The sequence below is a fragment of the Ranitomeya variabilis genome, chromosome 2 (genome assembly GCF_051348905.1).
Source record: "Ranitomeya variabilis isolate aRanVar5 chromosome 2, aRanVar5.hap1, whole genome shotgun sequence".
Lineage (NCBI taxonomy): Eukaryota > Metazoa > Chordata > Amphibia > Anura > Dendrobatidae > Ranitomeya > Ranitomeya variabilis.
In genome coordinates, this window is record NC_135233.1 from 620,675,701 (window position 1) to 620,702,354 (window position 26,654).

At 43.0% G+C, this 26,654-nt stretch overlaps 2 protein-coding genes across 5 annotated transcripts in view; one reads left to right on the forward strand and one right to left on the reverse strand.

Annotated features, from left to right (window-relative positions):
• The window catches only part of MTHFSD (methenyltetrahydrofolate synthetase domain containing), a 122,862-nt gene that overhangs the window by 15,647 nt on the left and 80,561 nt on the right, over positions 1–26,654 (reverse strand). The window lies entirely within an intron of this gene.
• On the forward strand, positions 19,547–23,185 carry FOXC2 (forkhead box C2). Its single transcript, XM_077288865.1, has one exon. It carries the CDS (start codon positions 20,002–20,004, stop codon positions 21,403–21,405), a length of 1,404 nt encoding a protein of 467 aa, XP_077144980.1. The 5' UTR covers positions 19,547–20,001; the 3' UTR covers positions 21,406–23,185.

The following is a 26,654-nucleotide window of genomic DNA, read 5'->3' on the forward strand; positions in this document are numbered from 1 at the left end:
AGCAAAAAAAAACCTGTCAATGGTCAGTTATAATGTTATGCTGCAGCTATGCAGGATGGTGCAACTTCCACTAGATGGCAATAGAGTGGAGGGATGACAGCAAGTCTGCCAGAACAGACTGGCAGTGCTGCAGCAAGGCTACCACCAGGTGGCAGCAGAGAAGTCAAACAAGCCAGGTCAAAACCTAGACTGTCATGCAGTACAAGTGCATAATCCTGTACAATGTAAGCCCGCAATGGCAGCGTTCTCTTCCCTCTGTACCAGTCTGTCATTGTTAGTTTGCTGTAAGTGATATCTGCATTTTGATGTAACCCGTGTCATGTACAGCACCATGGAATTAATGGTGCTATATAAATAAATAAATAATAGATAGATAATAGATAGATGATAGATAATAGACAGATAATACATAGATGATAGATAATAGATAGATGATAGATAATAAATATTAGATGATAGATAGATAATAGATAGATCTATAGATCATAGACAAATAGATAGATAACAGATAGATAATAGATAGATAACAGATAGATAGATAATAGATAGATGATAGATAATAAATAATAGATGATAGATAGAGAGATACATCTATATATATATAAGAGGCATCGTGATTACTCACTAATCCCGCCCCCAGCACAGTAGCTCCACCCCCCCACATCACCACACACAATCCTGCTCCCACCACATTACCACCCACAATCCCGCCCCCACCACATTACCACAAACAATCCCGCCCCCCACCACATTACCACACACAATCCCGCCCCCCCACCACATTACCAAACACAATCCCGCCCCCAACCATATTACCACACAAAATCCCGCCCCCCACCACATTACCACACACAATCCCGCCCCCCCACCACATTACCAAACACAATCCCGCCCCCCCACCACATTACCACACACAATCCCGCCACCCCACCACATCACCACACATAATCCTGCCCCCCATCCCATTACCACACAATCCCGCCCCATCACATTACCACACACAATCACGCCCCCACCACATTACCACACACAATCCCGCCCCCCACCACATCACCACATAATCCCGCCCCCCAGCACCACATAATCCCGCCCCCCAGCACATCACCACACATAATCCCGCCCCCCCACCACATTACCACACATAATCCCACCCCCCACCACTTTACCACAGATAATCCCGCCCCACACCACATTACCACACAGAATCCTGCCCACCACCACAATACCACAGATAATCCCACCCCACCACATCACCACACATAATCCCGCCCCCTCAACACACATAATCCCGCCCCCCACCACATCACCACACATAATCCCGCCCCCCACCACATCACCCCACATAATCCCGCCCCCCACCACATAACCACACATAATCCCGCCCCCCCACCACATCATCACACATAATCCCGCCCCCCACCACATCATCACACATAATCCCGACCCCCCACCACATCATCACACATAATCCCGACCCCCCACCACATCACCACACATAATCCCACCCCCCACCACATCACCACACATAATCCCACCCCCCACCACATCACCACACATAATCCCGCCCCCCCACCACATCACCACACATAATCCCGCCCCCCACCACACATAATCCCGCCTCCCACCACATCACCACACATAATCCCGCCCCCCCACCACACATAATCCCGCCCCCGATCACATATAATCCCGCCCCCACCACATCACCAAACATAATCCCGCGCCCCCACCACACATAATCCTTCCCCCCACATCACCACACACAATCCCACCCCCCCACTTCATCACCACACATAATCCCACCCCTCCACCACATCACCACACATAATCCCGCCCCCCACCACATTACCACACATAATCCCGCCCCCACCACATCACCACACATAATCCCGCCCCCCCACCACATTACCACAGATAATCCCACCCCCCACCACATTACCACACATAATTCCGCCCCCCCACCACATTACCACACAAAATCCCGACCCCCACATTACCACACGAGGCTCCGTCCCCAAACATTATCACACAAGGCTCCGTCCCCCCACATTACCACACGAGGCTCCGTCCCCACACATTACCACACGAGGCTCCATCCCTACACATTACCACACGAGGCTCCGTCCCCACACATTACCACACGAGGCTCCGTCCCCACACATTACCACACGAGGCTCCGTCCCCCACATTACCACATGAGGCTACGTCCCCACACATTACCACACGAGGCTCCATCCCCACACATTACCACACGATGCTCCGTCCCCCCACATTACCACACGATGCTCCGTCCCCCCACATTACCACACGAAGCTCCGTCCCCGCACATTACCACACGAGGCTCCTGGGCGTGCCGAGCGTTAGCTGGCTGGAAACAGTTAGTAATAAATATAGATAGATAATAGATAGATAAATATCCGTGAGACATGTAAATAGTGCTTTGTGTGTGTATTTAACTGTACTTGTATTAACCTAAAAAATAAATAAATCATTTAAAAATACGATGTTGCCTATTTTTTTGATAACCAGTTAAAGGAAAGCAGACAGCTGCAGTGTGATGTTAATAGGCTGGAAAGTGGCCATGGATATTGGCCCCTTCCAAGCCTAAAAATGCCAGCTCACAGCTGTGGGCTGATGTTAACAGGCTGGGAATGGGCCATAGATATTGACCCCTTCCCAGTCTAAAAATGCCAGCTCACAGCTGGGGACTCATGTTAATAGGCTGGGAAGATGCCATGGATATTGGCCTCATCCCGGTCTAAAGATGCCAGATCACAGCTGGGGGATGATGTTAATAGCCTGGGAAGTGGCCATTGATATTGGACCTTTCCCAGTTTCAAAATATCAGCTCACAGCTGGGGCTGATGTTAATAGGTTGAGAAGGGCCATGGATATTGGCTCCTTCCCAGCCTAAAAATACCAGCTCACAGCTGGGGGCTGATGTTAATAGGCTGGGAAGGAGCCATGGATATTGGCCCCTTCCAAGCCTAAAAATACCAGCTCACAGCTGTGGGCTGATGTTAACAGGCTGGGAATGAGCCATGGATGTTGACCGCTTTCCAGTTTAAAAATGGCGGCTCACAACTGGGGGCTGATGTTAATAGGCTGGGAAGGGTGTTGTGAATTCTGCTCTTGGGCTCCCTCCGGTGGTTGTAAGTGGTAGCGCTGCTGTCTCTGAGTCGCAGCATTTGTCAGGTGTGTTCACTTTTTGCAAATCTGACTGGGCTATTTAGTCTTGCTTCACCCTTTAGTCAGTGCCAGTTGTCCATTGTTCCTGGAGGATTCACATCTCTGCCTGGTCTCTCTTGCTTTGCAGTTCTTTTCAACAAAGATAAGTTCTGGCCTTGATTTTTTGCTGTCCACATGCTGTGGCCTTATTGTTCAGTTCTTTTCCATGTTTTTTTTGTCTTGTCCAGCTTGGTCTGTATAAGGATTTGTTTAGCCAAGCTGGTATCTCTGGAGATGCAGATATACCCTCCATATCTTTAGTTAGCTGTGGAGTTTTTGTATTTTCTGTGGTGGATATTTTCTAGTGTTTTAATACTGACCGCATAGTACTCTGTCCTATCCTTTCTATTTAGCCAGAAGTGGCCTCCTTTGCTAAATTCTGATTTCAGTCTGTGTATGTTTTTTCCCTCTCCTCTCACAGTCAATATTTGTGGGGGGCTGCCTATCCTTTGGGAATTTTCTCTGAGGCAAGATAGTTTTCCCTTTTCTATCTTTAGGGGTAATTATTCCTCCGGCTGTGTCGAGATGTCCAGGGAGCGCTAGGTACATTCCACGGCTACTTCTAGTTGCGGTGTTAGGTTCAGGGTCTGCGGTCAGTACAGGTACCACCTTCTCCAGAGTACGTCTCATGCTGCTCTTAGGCCACCAGATCATAACAGAAGGGGCCATGGATATTGGCCTATTTACAGCCTAAAACTACCAGCTCACAAAAGGCTGGGAGGGGGGCATGGATATTAGCCCCTTCCCATCATAAAAATACCAGTTCACAGCTGGTGGCTGATGTTAATAGGCTGGGAAGAGGCCATGGATATTGGCCTCTTCCCAGCCTAAAAATACCAGCTCACAGCCGCCCCAGAATTGGTGCATTCATTAGATGCCCTGCTCTTCCCAATTACCCTGATGCGGTGACAATCAGGGTTATGGTTTGGGGGTTGATATCCACTTTATAATGTTAGGATGCATCAAGCCCTGGTGGTAGTAATGGAGGGGAGGCTGGTTTACATAAGATCCAGCCTGCACGCCTTCCTCTGCTTGCTGTCACTGAATGGTACCACCTTCTCCAGAGTACGTCTCATGCTGCTCTTAGGCCACCAGATCATAATAGTACAACTGGCCAACAATGAGTTAACTGCATCTCAGAAGAAGGGAAGGAAAGTGCTGAGCCATTTTTTTTTCTGTAGTCTGTTGTGTTTTTTTTTCTTCCCTCTTTACCTCTGGGTGGCTCAGGAGTTCAGCGCTGGTATGGATGTTCAGGGATTGGCTTCTCGTGTGGATCAACTTGCTGCTAGAGTACAGGGTATTTCCGATTATATCGTTCAGACTCCGGTTTTAGAGCCTAGAATTCCAACTCCTGATTTGTTTTTTGGGAATAGGTCCAAATTTCTGAGCTTTAAAAATAACTGTAAACTGTTTTTTGCTCTGAAACCCCGTTCCTCTGGTGATCCCATCCAGCAGGTTAAAATTGTTATATCTCTGCTGCATGGTGACCCTCAGGATTGGGCATTTGCCCTGGAACCTGGGAATCCGGCGTTGCTTAATGTAGACACCTTTTTTCAGGCGCTTGGGTTATTGTATGATGAACCTAATTCAGTGGATCATGCTGAGAAGACCTTGTTGGCCCTGTCTCAGGGTCAAGAAGCAGCAGAATCATATTGCCAGAAGTTTAGAAAATGGTCTGTACTGACTTAATGGAATGAGGATGCCTTGGCGGCAATCTTCAGAAAGGGTCTTTCTGAATCCGTTAAAAATGTTATGGTGGGGTTCCCCACGCCTGCTGGTCTGAGTGATTCTATGTCTCTGGCCATTCAGATTGATCGGCGCTTGCGCGAGCGCAGAGTTGTGCACACTATGGCATTGTCTTACGAGCGCAGTCCTGAGCCTATGTAGTGTGATAGGATTGTGTCTAGAGCTGAACGACAAGGATTCAGACGTCAGAATAGGTTGTGTTTTTACTGCGGCGATTCTGCTCATGTTATTTCTGATTGCCCTAAGCGTACCAAGAGAATCGCTAGTTCTGTTACCATCAGTACTGTACAACCTAAATTTCTGTTATCTGTGACCCTGATCTGCTCATTATCGTCATTTTCTGTCATGGCATTTGTGGATACAGGCGCCGCTCTAAACTTAATGGACTTAGAATTTGCCAGACGTTGTGGTTTCCCCTTGCAGCCTTTGCAGAGTCCTATTCCTTTGAGGGGCATTGATGCTACACCGTTGGCTAAAAATAAACCTCAGTTTTGGATACAGCTGACCATGTGCATGGCGCCAGCCCATCAGGAAGATTGTCGTTTTCTGGTGTTGCATAATTTGCATGATGCTATTGTGCTGGGTTTCCCATTGTTACAGGTGCATAATCCGGTATTAGATTGGAAATCTATGTCTGTGACTAGTTGGGGTTGTCAGGGGGTTCATGGTGACGTTCCTTTGATGTCAATTGCCTCCTCCCCCTCTTCTGAAATTCCTGAGTTTTTGTCAGATTTCCAGGATGTATTCAATGAGCCCAAGTCCAGTTCCCTGCCACCGCATAGGGACTGTGATTGCGCTATTGACTTGATTCCAGGCTGTAAGTTCCCTAAGGGCCGACTTTTCAACCTGTCTGTGCCAGAACATACCGCCATGCGGAGCTATGTTAAGGAGTCCTTGGAGAAGGGGCATATTCGGCCATCTTCTTCACCATTGGGAGCAGGTTTTTTTTTGTTGCCAAAAAAGATGGCTCCTTGAGACCCTGTATTGATTATCGCCTCTTGAATAAGATCACGGTCAAATTCCAATACCCTTTGCCTTTGCTTTCTGATCTGTTTGCTAGGATTAAGGGGGCTAGTTGGTTTACTAAGATTGACCTTCGAGGGGCATATAATCTTGTACGTATTAAGCAGGGTGATGAATGGAAAACTGCGTTTAATACGCCCGAAGGCCATTTTGAATACCTTGTGATGCCATGCAGACTCTCTAATGCTCCATCTGTGTTTCAGTCCTTCAGGCATGATATATTTCGGAATTATCTTGATAAATTCATGATTGTACAGGTCCTTCTCAAAAAATTAGCATATAGTGTTAAATTTCATTATTTACCATAATGTAATGATTACAATTAAACTTTCATATATTATAGATTCATTATCCACCAACTGAAATTTGTCAGGTCTTTTATTGTTTTAATACTGATGATTTTGGCATACAACTCCTGATAACCCAAAAAACCTGTCTCAATAAATTAGCATATCAAGAAAAGGTTCTCTAAACGACCTATTACCCTAATCTTCTGAATCAACTAATTAACTCTAAACACATGCAAAAGATACCTGAGGCTTTTAAAAACTCCCTGCCTGGTTCATTACTCAAAACCCCCATCATGGGTAAGACTAGCGACCTGACAGATGTCAAGAAGGCCATCATTGACACCCTCAAGCAAGAGGGTAAGACCCAGAAAGAAATTTCTCAACAAATAGGCTGTTCCCAGAGTGCTGTATCAAGGCACCTCAATGGTAAGTCTGTTGGAAGGAAACAATGTGGCAGAAAACGCTGTACAACGAGAAGAGGTGACCGGACCCTGAGGAAGATTGTGGAGAAGGACCGATTCCAGACCTTGGGGAACCTGAGGAAGCAGTGGACTGAGTCTGGTGTGGAAACATCCAGAGCCACCGTGCACAGGCGTGTGCAGGAAATGGGCTACAGGTGCCGCATTCCCCAGGTAAAGCCACTTTTGAACCATAAACAGCGGCAGAAGCGCCTGACCTGGGCTACAGAGAAGCAGCACTGGACTGTTGCTAAGTGGTCCCAAGTACTTTTTTCTGATGAAAGCAAATTTTGCATGTCATTCGGAAATCAAGGTGCCAGAGTCTGGAGGAAGACTGGGGAGAAGGAAATGCCAAAATGCCTGAAGTCCAGTGTCAAGTACCCACAGTCAGTGATGGTGTGGGGTGCCATGTCAGCTGCTGGTGTTGGTCCACTGTGTTTCATCAAGGGCAGGGTCAATGCAGCTAGCTATCAGGAGATTTTGGAGCACTTCATGCTTCCATCGGCTGAAATGCTTTATGGAGATGAAGATTTCATTTTTCAGCACGACCTGGCACCTGCTCACAGTGCCAAAACCACTGGTAAATGGTTTACTGACCATGGTATTACTGTGCTCAATTGGCCTGTCAACTCTCCTGACCTGAACCCCATAGAGAATCTGTGGGATATTGTGAAGAGAAAGTTGAGAGACGCAAGACCCAACACTCTGGATGAGCTTAAGGCCGCTATTGAAGCATCCTGGGCCTCCATAACATCTCAGCAGTGTCACAGGCTGATTGCCTCCATGCCACGCCGCATTGAAGCAGTCATTTCTGCCAAAGGATTCCCGACCAAGTATTGAGTGCATAACTGAACATTATTATTTGATGGTTTTTTGTTTGTTATTAAAAAACACTTTTATTTGATTGGCCCGGTGAAATATGCTAATTTATTGAGACAGGTTTTTGGGGTTATCAGGAGTTGTATGCCAAAATCATCAGTATTAAAACAATAAAAGACCTGACAAATTTCAGTTGGTGGATAATGAATCTATAATATATGAAAGTTTAATTGTAATCATTACATTATGGTAAATAATGAAATTTAACACTATATGCTAATTTTTTGAGAAGGACCTGTATATTTGGATGATATTTTGATTTTTTCAGATGATTGGGAGTCTCATGTGAAATAAGTCAGGATGGTATTTCACATCCTTCGTGATAATGCCTTGTTTGTGAAGGGGTCTAAGTGCCTCTTTGGAGTACAGAAGATTTCTTTTTTGGGCTTCATTTTTTCTCCCTCATCTATAGAAATGGATCCGGTTAAGGTTCAGGCCATTCATGATTGGATCCAGCCCCCATCCGTGAAGAGCCTTCAGAAATTTTTGGCTTTGATAATTTTTATCGCCGTTTCATTGCCAACTTCTCCAGTGTGGTTAAACCCCTGACCCATTTGACGAAGAAAGGCGCTGATGTGACGAGTTGGTCCTCTGCGGCTGTTTCTGCCTTTCAGGAGCTTAAACGCCGATTTACTTCTGCCCCTGTGTTGCGTCAGCCGGATGTTTCTCTTCCTTTTCAGGTTGAGGTTGACGCTTCTGAGATTGGGGCAGGGGCCGTTTTGTCTCAGAGGAATTCTGATGGTTCCTTGATGAAACTGTGTGCCTTCTTTTCTCGAAAGTTTTCGCCTGCGGAACGCAATTATGATGTCGGAAATCGTGAGTTGTTGGCTATGAAGTGGGCATTTGAGGAGTGGCGACATTGGCTTGAGGGGGCCAAGCACCGTATTGTGGTCTTGACCGATCATAAGAATCTGATTTATCTCGAGTCTGCCAAACGGCTGAATCCTAGACAGGCCCGATGGTCCCTGTTTTTCTCCCGTTTTGATTTTGTGGTCTCGTATCTTCCGGGTTCTAAGAATGTTAAGGCTGATGCCCTCTCTAGGAGCTTTTTGCCTGATTCTCCTGGGGTCCTTGAGCCGGTCGGTATTCTGAAGGAAGGGGTGATTCTTTCTGCCATCTCCCCTGATTTACGACGGGTTCTTCAGGAATTTCAGGCTGATAAACCTGACCGCTGTCCAGTGGGGAAATTGTTTGTTCCTGACAGATGGACTAGTAAAGTGATTTCGGAGGTTCATTGTTCTGTGTTAGCTGGTCATCCAGGGATTTTTGGTACCAGAGATTTGGTTGGTAGGTCCTTTTGGTGGCCTTCTTTGTCACGGGATGTGCGTTCTTTTGTGCAGTCCTGTGGGACTTGTGTGCAGGCCAAGCCTTGCTGTTCCCGCGCTAGTGGGTTGCTTTTGCCTTTGCCGGTCCCTGAGAGGCCTTGGACGCATATTTCTATGGATTTTATTTCGGATCTTCCGGTTTCCCAGAGGATGTCAGTTATCTGGGTGGTTTGTGACCGGTTTTCTAAGATGGTTCATTTGGTACCTTTGCCTAAGTTGCCTTCCTCTTCTGATTTGGTTCCGTTGTTTTTTCAGCATGTGGTTCGTTTGCATGGCATTCCGGAGAATATTGTGTCCGATAGAGGTTCCCAGTTTGTTTCTAGGTTTTGGCGGGCCTTTTGTGCTAGGCTGGGCATTGATTTGTCTTTTTCTTCCGCATTTCATCCTCAGACAAATGGCCAAACCGAGCAAACTAATCAGACTTTGGAAACTTATTTGAGATGCTTTGTGTCTGCTGATCAGGATGATTGGGTGGCTTTCTTGCCATTGGCCGAGTTTGCCCTTAATAATCGGGCTAGTTCTGCTACCTTGGTTTCACCCTTCTTTTGTAACTCTGGTTTTCATCCTCGTTTTTCTTCGGGGCAGGTTGAGCCTTCTGATTGTCCTGGGGTGGACTCTGTGGTTGACAGGTTGCAGCAAATTTGGGCTCATGTTGTTGACAATTTGGTGTTGTCTCAGGAGGGGGCTCAGCGTTTTGCTAACCATCGTCGGTGTGTTGGTTCCCGGCTTCGGGTTGGGGATTTGGTCTGGTTGTCTTCCCGTCATGTCCCTATGAAGGTTTCTTCCCCTAAGTTTAAGCCTCGGTTTATTGGCCCTTATAGGATTTCTGAGATTATTAATCCAGTGTCCTTTCGTTTGGCCCTTCCAGCCTCTTTTTCCATCCATAATGTTTTTCATAGATCTTTGTTGCGGAAATATGTGGTGCCCGTTTTTCCCTCTGTTGATCCTCCTGCCCCGGTGTTGATTGATGGGGAGCTGGAGTATGTGGTTGAGAAGATTTTGGATTCTCGTTTTTCGAGGCGGAAGCTTCAGTATCTTGTCAAATGGAAGGGTTATGGCCAGGAGGATAATTCTTGGGTTGTTGCCTCCGATGTTCATGCTGATGATTTGGTTCGTGCCTTTCATTTGGCTCGTCCGGATCGGCCTGGCGGCTCTGGTGAGGGTTCGGTGACCCCTCCTCAAGGGGAGGTACTGTTGTGAATTCTGCTCTTGGGCTCCCTCCGGTGGTTGTAAGTGGGTAGCGCTGCTGTCTCTGAGTCGCAGCATTTGTCAGGTTTGTTCACTTTTTGCAAATCTGACTGGGCTATTTAGTCTTGCTTCACCCTTTAGTCAGTGCCAGTTGTCCATTGTTCCTGGAGGATTCACATCTCTGCCTGGTCTCTCCTGCTTTGCAGTTCTTTTCAACAAAGATAAGTTCTGGCCTTGATTTTTTGCTGTCCACATGTTGTGGCCTTATTGTTCAGTTCTTTTCCATGTTTTTTTTTGTCTTGTCCAGCTTGGTCTGTATAAGGATTTGTTTAGCCAAGCTGGTATCTCTGGAGATGCAGATATACCCTCCATATCTTTAGTTAGCTGTGGAGTTTTTGTATTTTCTGTGGTGGATATTTTCTAGTGTTTTAATACTGACCGCATAGTACTCTGTCCTATCCTTTCTATTTAGCCAGAAGTGGCCTCCTTTGCTAAATTCTGATTTCAGTCTGTGTATGTTTTTTCCCTCTCCTCTCACAGTCAATATTTGTGGGTGGCTGCCTATCCTTTGGGAATTTTCTCTGAGGCAAGATAGTTTTCCCTTTTCTATCTTTAGGGGTAATTATTCCTCCGGCTGTGTCGAGATGTCCAGGGAGCGCTAGGTACATTCCACGGCTACTTCTAGTTGCGGTGTTAGGTTCAGGGTCTGCGGTCAGTACAGGTACCACCTTCTCCAGAGTACGTCTCATGCTGCTCTTAGGCCACCAGATCATAACAGAAGGGGCCATGGATATTGGCCTATTTACAGCCTAAAACTACCAGCTCACAAAAGGCTGGGAGGGGGGCATGGATATTAGCCCCTTCCCATCATAAAAATACCAGTTCACAGCTGGTGGCTGATGTTAATAGGCTGGGAAGGGGCCATGGATATTGGCCTCTTCCCAGCCTAAAAATACCAGCTCACAGCCGCCCCAGAATTGGTGCATTCATTAGATGCCCTGCCCTGCTCTTCCCAATTACCCTGATGCGGTGACAATCAGGGTTATGGTTTGGGGGTTGATATCCACTTTATAATGTTAGGATGCATCAAGCCCTGGTGGTAGTAATGGAGGGGAGGCTGGTTTACATAAGATCCAGCCTGCACGCCTTCCTCTGCTTGCTGTCACTGAATGGAAACATTGATTCCAGAGGATGAACTGACAAGAAAGCAATTCACTAATAAAACACAGCAAGAAAGTGTCTAATAATACACAACAATATCGATGTAACCGGTGCTCCGTGCATGAACAAGTCTGCATCCCTAAGAACTGTGGACTCCACTCTATGGGCATTGGTCCTATAGTATTTAGTTCGTGGTCAGCGCCTCACAGGTGCGATTCTATAATGGGGTGAGATAATATAATGGGGGTGTGATTATATAACGGGGTGTGATCATATAATGGGGTTGCAATCATATAATGTGGGTGCGATCATATATGGGGGTGCGATCATATATTGGGGGTGTGATCATATAATGGAGGTGCGATCATATAATGGAGGTGCGATTATATAATGTGGGTGTGATCATATATGGGGGTGCGATCATATAAGGGAGGTGTGATCATATATTGGGGGTGTGATTATATAATGTGGGTGTGGTCATATATGGGGGTGCGATCATATAATGGGGGTGTGATCATATATTGGGGGTGTGATTATATAATGGTGTGAGATCATAAAATGTGGGTGCGATCATATAATGGGGGTGTGATCATATGGAAGCATGTGGAAGCATGGATGAAAAGCAATGTCTGCATCTCATTTGTTCATTTTCATAGATCTTTTATTTATTATTACTTTTGTCAGATTCCAGTTATTTCTGTGACCATTGTGGGTTTTTCTGTCATTAAACGAGGGGGCCAACAATTTGGACCACGAGTGTATAACTCTGCATCATCAGTGAATACGGCGTTTCCGGTACAGTGTGGGTGCTGTGGTTGGGCACCGGGTGTCGGGAGTGTCTAGTGCTCAGGCCATCGGTGCCCGTCAGCAGGAGGATTTGCCCTGTGTGAAAATAGATATATACAGGGAGGAGAGAGCTGGGATGTTGGGTACAGGGGGCCTCTACAAGACCCCTCTCTTAGTCAGCGGTAAATGCTCTGTTCGTGAATAAAGGTACAAACCCTCAATGCTGAGGACATCACATTATACCCCTGGATGGCACTGTAGCCCCCGCCCCTCATCCTGCAGACAGGGCATCTCTCCTCTGTGTTTATATGTTTCTGTCACTAGGTGGCGATATAGCCATACATTAGAATTTTGCACCCGAATTTTCAGCAGTTTTTGTGATTTTAGGCTTATTTTATTATTCTGTAAAATGTGATATAAGTCAGAGGAAGATTCCTGATCCCACAAGAAGCTGCAGACGTGAGGATCACAGGTTATCCATCAATATTACACTATGCAGCAAGCACTCAGTACAGTGGATTCAGCCAGATCAGAGCCATGTGAGTCCAGGATCCCTGCACCCAGGGCCGGCGTCAGCATCCGGCGTACCTGGGCAGGTGCCAGGGCCCTGGTGAGACGGGGGGCCCATCCAAGGCCGGCGTTAGGGGCAGGCAGCTGCCTAGGGCCCCCGCTCCCCCAGGAGCCCTCAGCTAGTGGCACATCACGCAGCCACTATGGGGCCTCGGAGAGGCAGGGGGCCCGCCTGTCACCAGCGCCAACTCCCCCGCCGCCGCATTGAACTATACCGGCGTCTGCCGGTAAAGTTCAAAGCAAATGATAGAGGAGAGAGCGTCACCTGACGCTCCCTCTCCCATCATTCCCCATTCTGCCTCTGACACTGCCGCTGCGGGTGCGCGATGACATCATCGCGCACTCGCTGTGTGTCAGTCAGTGCAGCGGCAGCCGCCGAGACCGGAGCAGGGAGCAGCGCGGGCACGTTGAGAGGTGAGGAGTGTTTTTTTCTTTTTGTAACTATAACAGTGAGTACTGGACTATGGAGTCATTCTTGGGGGGAGGAGGGCTGTGCTGTATACTACATGTCTGTGCTATATACTACATGGCTGTGTTATATACTACGTGGACTGTGCTATATACTATATGGGCTGTTATATGCTACGTGGGCTGTGCTATATACTACATGGCTGTTCTATATACTACGTGGGCTGTTATATGCTTCGTGGGCTGTGCAATATACTACGTGGCTGTGCAAAATACTACGTGGGCTGTGCTATACACTTTGTGGGCTGTGCTATATACTATATGGGCTGTTATATGCTACGTGGGCTGTGCTATATACTACGTGGCTGTGTTATATGCTACGTGGGCTGTGTTATATACTACGTGGGCTGTGTTATATACTACCTGGGCTGTGCTATATACTATATGGGCTGTTATATGCTACGTGGGCTGTGCTATATACTACGTAGCTGTGTTATATGCTACTTGGGCTGTTATATACTACATGGCTGTGTTATATGCTACGTAGCTGTGTTATATACTACGTGGGCTGTTATATACTACATGGCTGTGTTATATACGATCATGAATCGTGGTATGTGTTCAAGAGGGGGCCCACTGAAACTCTTTCACCTGGGGCCCTTAAAAACCTGGAGCCGGCCCTGCCTGCACCAACAGATCTACAAGAACAAGGAGAATGTAGTGTCACCCGCAGTCCTATGTAACACCACAGATAACAGTGATATCTCTCTGAGTACATATAATGTAGTAGATGTCACCTGCAGTCCTATGTAACACCACAGATAACAGTGATATCTCTCTGAGTACATATAATGTAGTAGATGTCACCTGCAGTCCTATGTAACACCACATATAACACAGTGATAACTCTCTGAGTACAGAAAATGTAGATGTCACCTGCAGTCCTATGTAACACCACAGATAACACAGTGATATCTCTCGGAGTACAGATAATGTAGTAGATGTGGTTGTGTTTAGCTGCCTCTGTAGAATTACCATTGTCCGCTCTCTATGGTGAGAATATTTTGGATTGATATCTAGTGACACTTTGTGTTATTTTCTTGCTGATTATTGATCTGTGAACACTGGGGAGGATGGAGACATCACAGGGGCAGATAGAACATGGGGCATCGGGCTGTGCAGGGGCTGCTGTGACAATGTGTCAGTGCAGGTTGTGTCCTGGGGGCTGGAGGCTCAGTCATATCACTATTAACTCTTCCTCTTAAATCCAGAGACCCCATCCCCCACCTGGACCCCTCCAAATCCTGCAGTGTGAAAACACAAAGTGTTACATTAAATAAACGCAGGGATCCGGTTACCTGTAATGAGCACAATGCAGACACATGTGGAAGGTATTACCGCGTCCTGCAGATAGTGACAGGGACCAGAGAGGGAAAGAAAGAAAGAAAGAAAGAAAGAAAGAAAGAAAGAAAGAAAGAAAGAAAGAGAGAGAGAGAGAGAGAAAAAGAAAGAAAGAAAGAAAGAAAGAAAGAAAGAAAGAAAGAAAGAGGGAAAGAAAGAAAGAGAGGGAAAGAAAGAAAGAAAGAAAGAAAGAAAGAAAGAAAGAAAGAAGGAAAGAAAGAAAGAAAGAAAGAAAGAAAGAAAGAGGGAAAGAAAGAAAGAGAGAAAGAAACAAAGAGAAAGAAAGAAGGAAAGAAAGAAATAGGGAAAGTAAGAAAGAAAGAAAGAAGGAAAGAAAGAAAGAGGGAAAGAAAGAAAAAGAGGGAAAGAAAGAAGGAAATAAATAAAGAAGGAAGGAAAGAATGAAAGAAAGAAAGAGGGAAAGAAAGGAAAGAAAGAGGGAAAGAAAGAAAGAGGGAAAGAAAGAAAGAAAGAAAGAAAGAAAGAAAGAAAGAAAGAAAGAAAGAAAGAAAGAAAGAAAGAAAGAAAGAGAAAGAAAGAAGAAAAGAAAGAAGGAAAGAAAGTGGAACAAACATAAACTATGTGACATTCCGGGAAATAATAAATGGCAGAGCTTCTCACGGCCTGCAGCACTTCCCGGGGTGACGGTGGGACATCTGCAGCTGCAGACCGTCGCCCTATCTCTACTGATGAGGATGAGGAGGGTGCCTGCTGTGATCTTCACAGGACGTGTCATTTTGATGTGATTGACGCTGATCGGGGGAAACTCGATCCAGTAACACAAGATAAGGATTTATTATTGTAATCAACGTTAATAATTAGCGGGTAATGGCGCATAAATCGGTGTAATAATTGTGCTGTGCTACATCTGAGAATGAAGAATCAGCGAAATAAAATACGGAACCCAATCTGATGTGATGTAACAGAAGAGTGGGGAGATGTCAGTGTCAGAGCAGGGAAACCGCGGATTGTATCAGATCCCCGACATCACAGGCAAGAAAGAGTCATTCCCGGTGCTACACTGTATCCAGGGGACGAGCCCGGAGCAAAGGGGGGAAATGTTACCCTCCAGATATGTGCAAAGCACAGTGACACAATGTTACAGATCCTCAGCGCTGCCATGTGGCAATCCAGAGGACAGCGGCAGTGACAGAAGCTGCACAGGGGACAGGCGCCGGCAGATGCCGCAGATCTACAGAGACACATTATTACTGCGGGACACAGATTACTATGTCCCCACAATACCAAAGCAATGAGACCAAGAACAAGTATACACATATATTAGCTACAATGTTTCCATGTGCAGCGATCTGATTATTACTATATTACATACAGTAAAAACAATGTTTTCATATGATTATTATCATATATTAATATATTATATTGTTAAATATTATATACAGTAGATACAATGTTTCCATGTGCAGTGGTCTGATTATTATATTATGTACAGTAGATACAATGTTTCCATGTGCAATAATCTGATTATTATATTATGTACAGTAGATACAATGTTTCCATGTGCAGGGATCTGAATATTATATACAGTAGATACAATGTTTCCATGTGCAATAATCTGATCCTTATATTATATACAGCAGATACAATGTTTCCATGTGCAGTGATCTGGTTATTATATTATGTACAATAGATACAATGTTTCCATGTGCAATAATCTGATTATTATATTATGTACAGTAGATACAATGTTACGTTGTTCAATAATCTGGTTATTATACTATATACAGTAGTAGATACAATGTTTCCATGTGCAGTGATCTGATTATTATACTATGTACAGTAAATACAATGTTTCCATGTGCAATAATCTGATCCTTATATTACATACAGCAGATACAATGTTTCCATGTGCAGTGATCTGGTTATTATATTATGTACAATAGATACAATGTTTCCATGTGCAATAATCTGATTATTATATTATGTACAGTAGATACAATGTTACGTTGTTCAATAATCTGGTTATTATACTATATACAGTAGTAGATACAATGTTTCCATGTGCAGTGATCTGATTATACTATGTACAGTAAATACAATGTTTCCATGTGCAGGGTTCTGAACATTATATACAGCAGATACAATGTTTCCCTGTGCAGTGATCTGATTATTATATTATATACAGTAGATACAATGTTTCAATGTGCAGTAATCTGATTATTATTATATTATGTACAGTAGATACAATGTTACGTTGTTCATTAATCTGATTATTATACTATGTACAGTAGAGACAATGTTTTCATGTGCAGGGATCTGAACACTGTATACAGTAGATACTGTACAATGTTTCCATGTGCAGTGATCTGATTATTATTATATTATGTACAGTAGATACAATGTTAATGTTCAATAATCTGGTTATTATACTATATACATTAGATACAATGTTTCCATGTGCAGTGATCTGATTATATACAGTAAATACAATGTTTCCATATGATTTTTATAATGTATTATTATATTGTGATATTATATATTATATACACTAGATACAATGTTTCCATGTGCAGGGATCTGACTGTTACGATCTTTCATGCTGCAGATACAATGTTTCCATGTGCAGTGATCTGATTATTATATTATATATAGTAGATACAATGTTTCCATATGCAGTAATCTGATTATTATATACAGTAGATATAATGTTTCCATGTGCAATTATCTGATTATTATTATGTACAGTAGATACAATGTTTCCATGTGCAATAATCTGATTATTATTATATTATGTACAGTAGATACAATGTTTCCATGTGCATTAATCTGATTATTATATTATGTTCAGTAGATACAATGTTACGTTGTTCAATAATCTGGTTATTATACTATATACATTAGATACAATGTTACCATGTGCAGTGATCTGATTATTATATTATATACAGTAAATACAATGTTTCCATATGATTATTATAATGTATTATTATATTAATATACTATTATATTGTTATATTATATACACTAGATACAATGTTTCCATGTCAATAATCTGATTAATATATACAGTAGATACAATGTTTCCATGTGCAGCAATCCGATTATTATATACAGTAGATACAATGTTTCCATGTGCAATAATCTGATTATTATTATTATTATTATTATATACAGTAGATGCAATGTTTCCATGTGCAATAATCTGATTATTATTATATTATGTACAGTAGATACGATGTTACGTTGTTCAATAATCTGGTTATTAAACTATATACATTAGATACAATGTTTCCATGTGCAGTTATCTGATTATTATATTATATACAGTAAATACAATGTTTCCATATGATTATTATAATGTATTATTATATTAATATATTATTATCTGGTTATTATTATATACAGTAGATACAATGTTTCCATGTGCAATAATCTGATTATTATTATATACAGTAGATACAATGTTTCCATGTGCAGTGATCTGGTTATTATACTATGTACATTAGATACAATGCTTCCATGTACAGTGATCTGGTTATTATTATATACAATAGATACAATGTTTCCATGTGCAATAATCTTATTATTATTAATATTATATACAGTAGATACAATGTTTCCATGTGCAGTGATCTGGTTATTATACTATGTACATTAGATACAATGTTTCCATGTGCAGTGATCTGGTTATTATTATATACAGTAGATACAATGTTTCCATGTGCAATAATCTGATTATTATTATATACAGTAGACACAATGTTTCCATGTGCAGTGATCTGGTTGTTATTATTATATACAGTAGATACAATGTTTCCATGTGCAGTGATCCAGTTATTATACTATGTACATTAGATACAATGCTTCCATGTGCAGTGATCTGGTTATTATACTATGAACAGCAGATACAATGTTTCCATGTGCAGTGATCCGGTTATTATACTATGTACATTAGATACAATGTTTCCATGTGCAGTGATCTGGTTATTATTATATACAGTAGATACAATGTTTCCATGTGCAATAATCTGATTATTATTATATACAGTAGATGCAATGTTTCCATGTGCAGTTATCTGGTTATTATACTATGTACTTTAGATACAAGGTTTCCATGTGCAGGGATCTGGTTATTATACTATGTACATTAGGTGCAATGCTTCCATGTGCAATGATCTGGTTACTATTATATACAGTAGATACAATGTTTCCATGTGCAATAATATGATTATTATCATTATTATTATATACATTAGAATACAATGCTTCCATGTACAGTGATCTGGTTACTATTATATACAGTAGATACAATGTTTCCATGTGCAATAATCTGATTATTATTATTATATACAGTAGATACAATGTTTCCATGTGCAGTGATCTGGTTATTATACTATGTACATTCGATACAATGTTTCCATGTGCAGTGATCTGGTTGTTATTATTATATACAGTAGATACAATGTTTCCATGTGCAGTGATCTTATTATACTATATACAGTAGATACAATGTTTCCATGTGCAGGGATCTGGTTATTATACTATGTACATTAGATGCAATGCTTCCATGTGCAGTGATCTGGTTACTATTATATACAGTAGATACAATGTTTCCATGTGCAATAATCTGATTATTATTATATACAGTAGATACAATGTTTCCATGTGCAGTGATCTGGTTATTATACTATGTACATTAGATACAATGTTTCCATGTGCAGTGATCTGGTTGTTATTTTTATATATAGTAGATACAATGCTTCCATGTGCAGTGATCTGGTTATTATTATATACAGTAGATACAATGTTTCCATGTGCTGTGATCTTATTATACTATGTACAGTAGATACAATGTTTCCATGTGCAGGGATTGTTACGGTGACTTCTGTTTACTTTCTGGATTTTTGGTGTCTTCATGTTTACATCTTTTTCTTTTATCCTTTATTTGAAGCAATTGAGAAAAAAAATGGTAGAAAACTTTACCCTGAAATCCTGACACTTTGTCTGAGAGCTGATTTGCTGCTGTGATTTTCAGGCGAGTCCTGATTGGTTACAAGTTGTGGAAATGGGCGTGGCTCTCTGAAAGTAAAAGCTTCACCTCGCAGAAAAAAAGTTTGGAAAGTTTTAGCGGAGTTGAGAAGTCGGAGCAGAGAGCGGCCGGAGAGCAACCAGAGAGGAGAGAGCGGCCGGAGAGGAGAGAACAACCAGAGAGGAGAGCGGCCAGAGAACAGAGAGCGGCTGGAGAGGAGAGAGCGGCCGGAGAGGAGAGAGCGGCCGGGGAAGAGAGAGCAACCGGAGAGGAGAGAGCGGCCAGAGAAGAGACAGCGGCCAGAGAGCAGAGAACAACCAAAGAGGAGAGAGCGGCCGGAGAGGAGAGAGCGGACAGAACCGCCCTGGACCTGCAGTGGCTGCCCCGGGAGGATGGTCCTGGGCTGACCCCAGCCTCGTCCGCACCTTCTTCAGTTCCTCTCACCCTGAGCTGTGGGCTTCTGGTGCCCAGTGCTGCCCCCTGGCCTGTTGGACCCTGGAAGAAGCCAGTTTTATCCCCTGACAGCTGGCCCCTGGTGTCTTGCCCCAATGATGCAGGCTCGTTACTCTGTGGCCGAGCACAACGCTCTGGGGGTCGTGCCCTACCTGAGTGAGCAGAACTACTACAGGGCAGCTGGCACGTATGGCACCATGACAACCCCAATGAGCGTCTACCCTGGGCACGAGCAGTACCCTGCGGGCATGAACAGGCCCTATGGACCCTACCACCACCACCAGCCCTCAGCCCCCAAAGACTTGGTGAAACCCCCCTACAGCTACATCGCCCTGATCACCATGGCCATCCAGAACGCCCCCGAGAAGAAGATCACCCTGAATGGCATCTACCAGTTCATCATGGACCGGTTCCCCTTCTACCGGGAGAACAAGCAGGGCTGGCAGAACTCCATCAGGCACAACCTGTCCCTCAATGAGTGTTTTGTCAAGGTGCCCAGGGACGACAAGAAGCCGGGCAAAGGCTCCTACTGGACCCTGGACCCCGACTCCTACAACATGTTCGAGAATGGCAGCTTCCTGAGGAGGAGGAGGAGGTTCAAGAAGAAGGATGCCAGCAAAGACAAGGAGGACAGACACTCAAAGGAGCAGGGCAAACTCCAGAGCCCCAGCATGGACCTGCCCAAGGATGGCCAGCAGGAGCACAAGAAGGTCATCATCAAGAGTGAGTCCCCTGAGCTGCCGGTCATCACTAAGGTGGAGAACATGAGCCCTGATGGTGGCAGTGCCATGCAGGACAGCCCCAGGAGTGTGGCCTCCACCCCATCTGTGTCCACAGAGAGCTCCATCCCTGACCACCACCACCCCTCCAGCAATGGACTATCGGGCTTCAGCGTGGAGAACATCATGACCCTCAGGACTTCTCCTCATGGGGAGCTGAGCCCAGTGTCCTGCAGAACAGGTATGGTCCCCTCCCTGCCCATCAGCTATGCCCAGAGCCAGCCCTCCATCTACAGCCAGGCCTGCACACAAGCAATGGATGCTGCTGGCAGCTACCAGTGCAGCATGAGGGCCATGAGCCTGTACACCAGCGACAGGTCGGGGCACATGTGTGTGCCCACCACACTGGACGAGGCTGGCACCGACCACCACAACGGGGCGACGTCTCCACTGAACTCCATGAGCCTCAACTCCACGCAGGAAAGTGTCCTGACCTCAGGCCACCACCACCAGCAGCAACAGCAGCAAGGAGGGGCTCCAGGACAGACCCCTTCATGGTACCTCAACCACAGTGCAGAGCTCAGCCACCTCTCTGGGCACAGCTTCACCCCCCAGCAGCAGCCATTCCCCAATGTTAGAGAGATGTTTACCTCCCACCGCCTGGGCATTGAGGGGGAGCACCAGGTGGGCAGTAATGCCAGCTGCCAGATCCCCTATAGAGCCACCCCCTCCATATACCGCCATGGCAGCCCCTACTCCTATGATTGCACTAAATACTGACCCCACTCCCCCAGCCCCAGGACGTTATTAGGAGCAGTTTGCATTCCAGGGGCCAAACATGATCCCAGGGGCCAATCATAATTCCAGGGGGGTCAATCGTGAGCCCAGGGGCCACTCATGAGGGCATTTCCTCCTCCAAAAAAAAAGACTGTAGCGAAAAACTGGGTGAAATGAGTCCTAGAAATCCAGACTGCGCAGAATTACTTGAAAACGGAGGAAATAGAAATGAAAAGTGAAATAAAATGCGAAATGTCAGATTTGCCCAATTCTCCTTCCAATCTACAAAGTAGCCCATAAGGGTCAGTAGTCTATTGGGGGCTCCCGCTGTCTCCTGGGGGTCTCCTGCCATCAGAGTCCTTTATAGTAATATTTAAAGTTGTGTTCACTGGATTCCTCTCGTGTTACATTGTTGCTGAGGTTCGGTCACTTTCTCCCCTGCCCTGTATATAATCATCTGCAGGCCTTGTTGTGTTTTATGACAGATTCTAATAAGTTTATAATTTATTTGATTTTCCTCTCGCTGGGATAAGCCTCCTCTCCTCTTCTTATTATCTCTGTGGTTTATTGTTGTTGTCTCCTTTTGCCTTTTTATTGCCTGAAAATAAATCCTTGTTGGTTACAGCTTCTGTCTTATTCCTTGAGAGTTGCCAGGGGGATATTTACTATTTATTTCCCATGTGATACATTGCATGTTACCTACGATGTGGACATTTCGTTCTCTCCCTCCCCCCCTCAGTATTGTGGTCGGTTTGGGGGTCTTTCTCTGACACTTTAGCATCAGGTTATTTACTTTCTTGGCCACAGAAAATGTGAAAAGCTGTAAAATATCTGAGAGCATTTTCCACAATGTTTATTTATGAAGCTGCAGTAAGAGGCCAAACCTGAGCCATCCACTAATTCTGGCTGCGACTATTACTGCGCCAGATTCACACAAGACCACAATATTAGCAGGGATTGGGGGTCTTTTTTTCTGGTCACAACAAAATTATTATAATGAATAAAATGATAACAATTATTAATTTTGCTATTCATTTTTTTTTTATTTCTGCCGATGGTGAAAATGTATTATTTAGTGGAGAAAAACATTATTTTTATAATTATAATTGCTGCTCTGAAAATGATAGAAATCCGTCAGAGATATTAATATTAATCTCCTGTGGATTTATATACAAGAGGATGAGATATTTCGTTTGCTCCAGGTTTTCCACCTTCTGGCTGCAGCTTGGGGATCCCGAATTCCAAGCTAATTGCTTATATGAGGAAACAGCGACATTTACCCTTCTAAAAAAATCTGAGAGAATATTTAAAGTTCAGTAATTCGTTTTATTTTACAAATCTGTTTAATTTACTGCGACAATCAGTCAAAGTAAGAAACAGAACGGAAACGGCAGAATTCATTGCTACATTGTATCATCATGTGTTAGATTTATAATGTCACCTATTATGTTATTACTAACCTTCTGTAAGGAAATGCTGGGAGTTGTAGTCTCTCCAGAGCTGAGCAGTCACTGGATGGATATCACTAGTAATAATTAATGACTTCACATTATATCAGGGCTGTCGGGGAGAGATTAGACTCTGCGACATTTCCAGACAGATGGATCCCCATACTATCATCATGTTCCTTCTTTCCAGACATTCTAAAGATTCTCATTAATAATTTGGGAATCTTGAAAAAAAAAGGAATCTTGAAAAAAAAGTAAGATATAGTCTAATCGTTCTCACTTATATTTTACTTATGGATAAAAGTTTATGAATTTTACATTTCTATAAAAATACGTTGCTGATAGATTTGAAAAAGGGAAGAAAAATGGCGCAGACTTCAAAAACTGTCAATTATTATTATCATTATTACATATTGCTTTAGTTGTAATTATTTTAATATTTTAATAAAATAGTAATTACAAAACTAAAGTAACCATAATAAAATAATATTATTAATACGACTAATAGTATTATTCTTTGATTTAGTGACAATTAAGTCAATGATTTAATCACTATTATTTTATTATTATTTATTTAGCTTTAATTGTTATAATCATTATTATTTATTAATCAGTTCCAGGTGTTCCTCCCCATCGGTTTGGTTTCCTAGATGTTGAGGGTTGTAGTACTTGTCTGTCTTTGTAATTAGTACTGATGCTGCTGATAGAACTACTACTATCACCCTCATCATCCTCACCTCCTGCCCTCTTCCGCACATCTAGAACGACTTTATAGAGAGGGAATCATCCATTTCTTTATATTGGAGCAATAACCTGCAGTTTTGTGCCTGGAATGTGATAATGATGAGTGCAGGGTCCTCTATGTAGCAGCCTCCCATGGGATCATGCAGTGTTAACCCTTCCAGCTCTTAGACTATATAGAATTATATACACATAGATAGTAGGACATGTGTCCATGATGGAGGAATCACAATGTCATCAGCTGTCAGGATTCCACTGCTATCACTCCCATCATCACCACTGTTATTAATATTAATCATCTTCCATTAACCCTTTGCCCGTCTCTTTTCTCTACTGACCTCTTTAATCTAATCGTTGTATAGAATTCTCCTTTTTTCCAGCCCCGCTGAGCCCAGAGGACAAGTCCCACTTATTAACCCTTTAATCACTGCAAAAAGCCTCATGATTTATATTGACTATCAGCCCTGCTGTATAGAAAAGTACAACTTCCAGTGACAGAATACACAGATTTGCTGTGACTAGTAGTCCTCCTGTAAGTTGCAGACCTCTGCGCTACTTAAAAAAAAAATGCTAGAAGCCAATAGTAATCAGGTGATGTGTATAAGGGGGTCTCTGCTGTCACTGCCCAGATGCCATGTGATGTATTGTTATTATAATCATCATAAATATTATATAACTATTATTACTAGTATTATCATCATTATATTACTATTTATTATTATATTACCATTGATTATTCTTATTAATATCATTATTATATTACTATTTATTATTCTTATCATAAATATTATGTTACTAGTAATTATTATATTACTATTTAGTATTATTAATATAATAAATATTATGTTACTAGTAATTATTACCACCATTATTATATTACTATTAATTATCATCATCATCAATAATAGGGGGCATCAGGTGGTGGCTGCTCCTGTGGCTTGTGCTGTCATTCCGAGTTATGGCCACCAGGGCGGCTCATGTCCCTTAGATTAGGCTTCTCTTTCTCCTCTGTGTGAGGTTCCCCATGAAGCAGCCCAGGTTTAACCCTCTCTGTGCCGCCCTCACACAATGTTGGAGATGATCAGTCTATTACTCTGTGATCTGAAGAGCTTGCACTCTAAAATCGGCCATGACCGCGACTCTTCATCCTTTGTGACCCAGAATCAACATTGCCATGAAAATTATTTTTCTGCCATGACAATACTCTTATAGGAATATCACATGGGCTGATGACCGGATCATGCAGCTTTGTATGAAAATCCCTATGTATTATAATTGCCAGACCTGCAATAACAAGCACTTTTCACCTATTGTGTCCCCCCATTTCCTTGTAGATTGTAAGCTTGCGAGCAGGGACCTCACTCCTAATGTCACTGTTTAAATTGTCTTAACTCGTACTGAATGGATTGTTTGTACATGTCCCCGCTTAATTGTAAAGTGCTGCGGAATATGTTGGCGCTATATAAATAAAAATTATTATTATAGGAATATAGAAAGTGATAAAATCTTACAAAAAAATGTAGGCCATGTTCACACGGTCAGTATTTGGTCAGTATTTGTAACCAGCAGGGTGATAATCCAGGAGTGATGACGGGTCTCTATTAGACTTTTCCTCTGATTGTTCCTCTCCTGGTTACAAATACTGATGTAAAATACTGGACGTGTAAACATTACATATTTTTCTCAATTATTGAAAAAGTGATAATTCAGGATAAAATACAATATCATAAAAATGGTCACTGCTTGGTCACGTGGGCGTCTATCTGCACCCAGGTCTGCAACGATTACAGGGGGGGCATCCACTATATCTAGAGAAAAGATAATCTCAGGCTGCTATTCTCTACTGTACAAGCAGTGAGATGATGGATTCTTTATTGTATGAGCAGAGAGATGATGGATTCTTTATTGTATGAGCAGAGAGATGATGGATTCTTTATTGTATGAGCAGAGAGATGATGGATTCTTTATTGTATGAGCAGTGAGATGATGGATTCTTTATTGTATGAGCAGTGAGATGATGGATTCTTTATTGTATGAGCAGTGAGATGATGGATTCTTTATTGTATGAGCAGTGAGATGATGGATTCTTTATTGCATGAGCAGTGAGATGATGGATTCTTTATTGTATGAGCAGTGAGATGATGGATTCTTTATTGTATGAGCAGTGATACTATATATTCTTTATTGTATGAGCAATGATACTATAGATTATTGTATGAGCAGTGATACTATAGATTCTCTAGTGTGCGAGTAGTGAGACTATGGATTCTTTATTGTATGAGCAGTGATACTATAGATTCTTTATTGTATGAACAGTAATATTATAGATTCTTTACTGTATGAGCAGTGACACTATAGATTATTGCATGAGCAGTGATACTATAGATTATTGTATAAGCAGTGATACTATAGATTCTCTACTGTGCGAGCAGTGAGACTATGGATTCTTTATTGTATGAGCAGTGATACTATAGATTCTCTACTGTGCGAGCAGCGATACTATGGATTCTCTACTGTGCGAGCAGTGAGACTATGGATTCTCTACTTTGCGAGCAGTGATACTATAGATTCTCTACTGTGCAAGCAGTGAGACTATGGAGTCTCTACTGTGCGAGCAGTGAGACTATGGATTCTCTACTTTGCGAGCAGTGATACTATAGATTCTCTACTGTGCGAGCAGTGATACTATAGATTCTCTACTGTGCGAGAAGTGAGACTATGGATTCTCTACTGTGCGAGCAGTGAGACTATGGATTCTTTATTGTATGAGCAGTGATACTATAGATTCTCTACTGTGCGAGCAGTGATACTATATTCTCTACTGTGCGAGCAGTGAGACTGGATTCTTTATTGTATGAGCAGTGATACTATAGATTCTGTACTGTGCGCGCTGAGACTATGGATTCTTTATTGTATGAGCAGTGATACTATGGATTCTCTACTGTGCGAGCAGTGATACTATAGATTCTTTATTGTATGAGCAGTGATACTATAGATTCTCTACTGTGCGAGCAGTGATACTATAGATTCTCTACTGTGCGAGCAGTGAGACTATGGATTCTT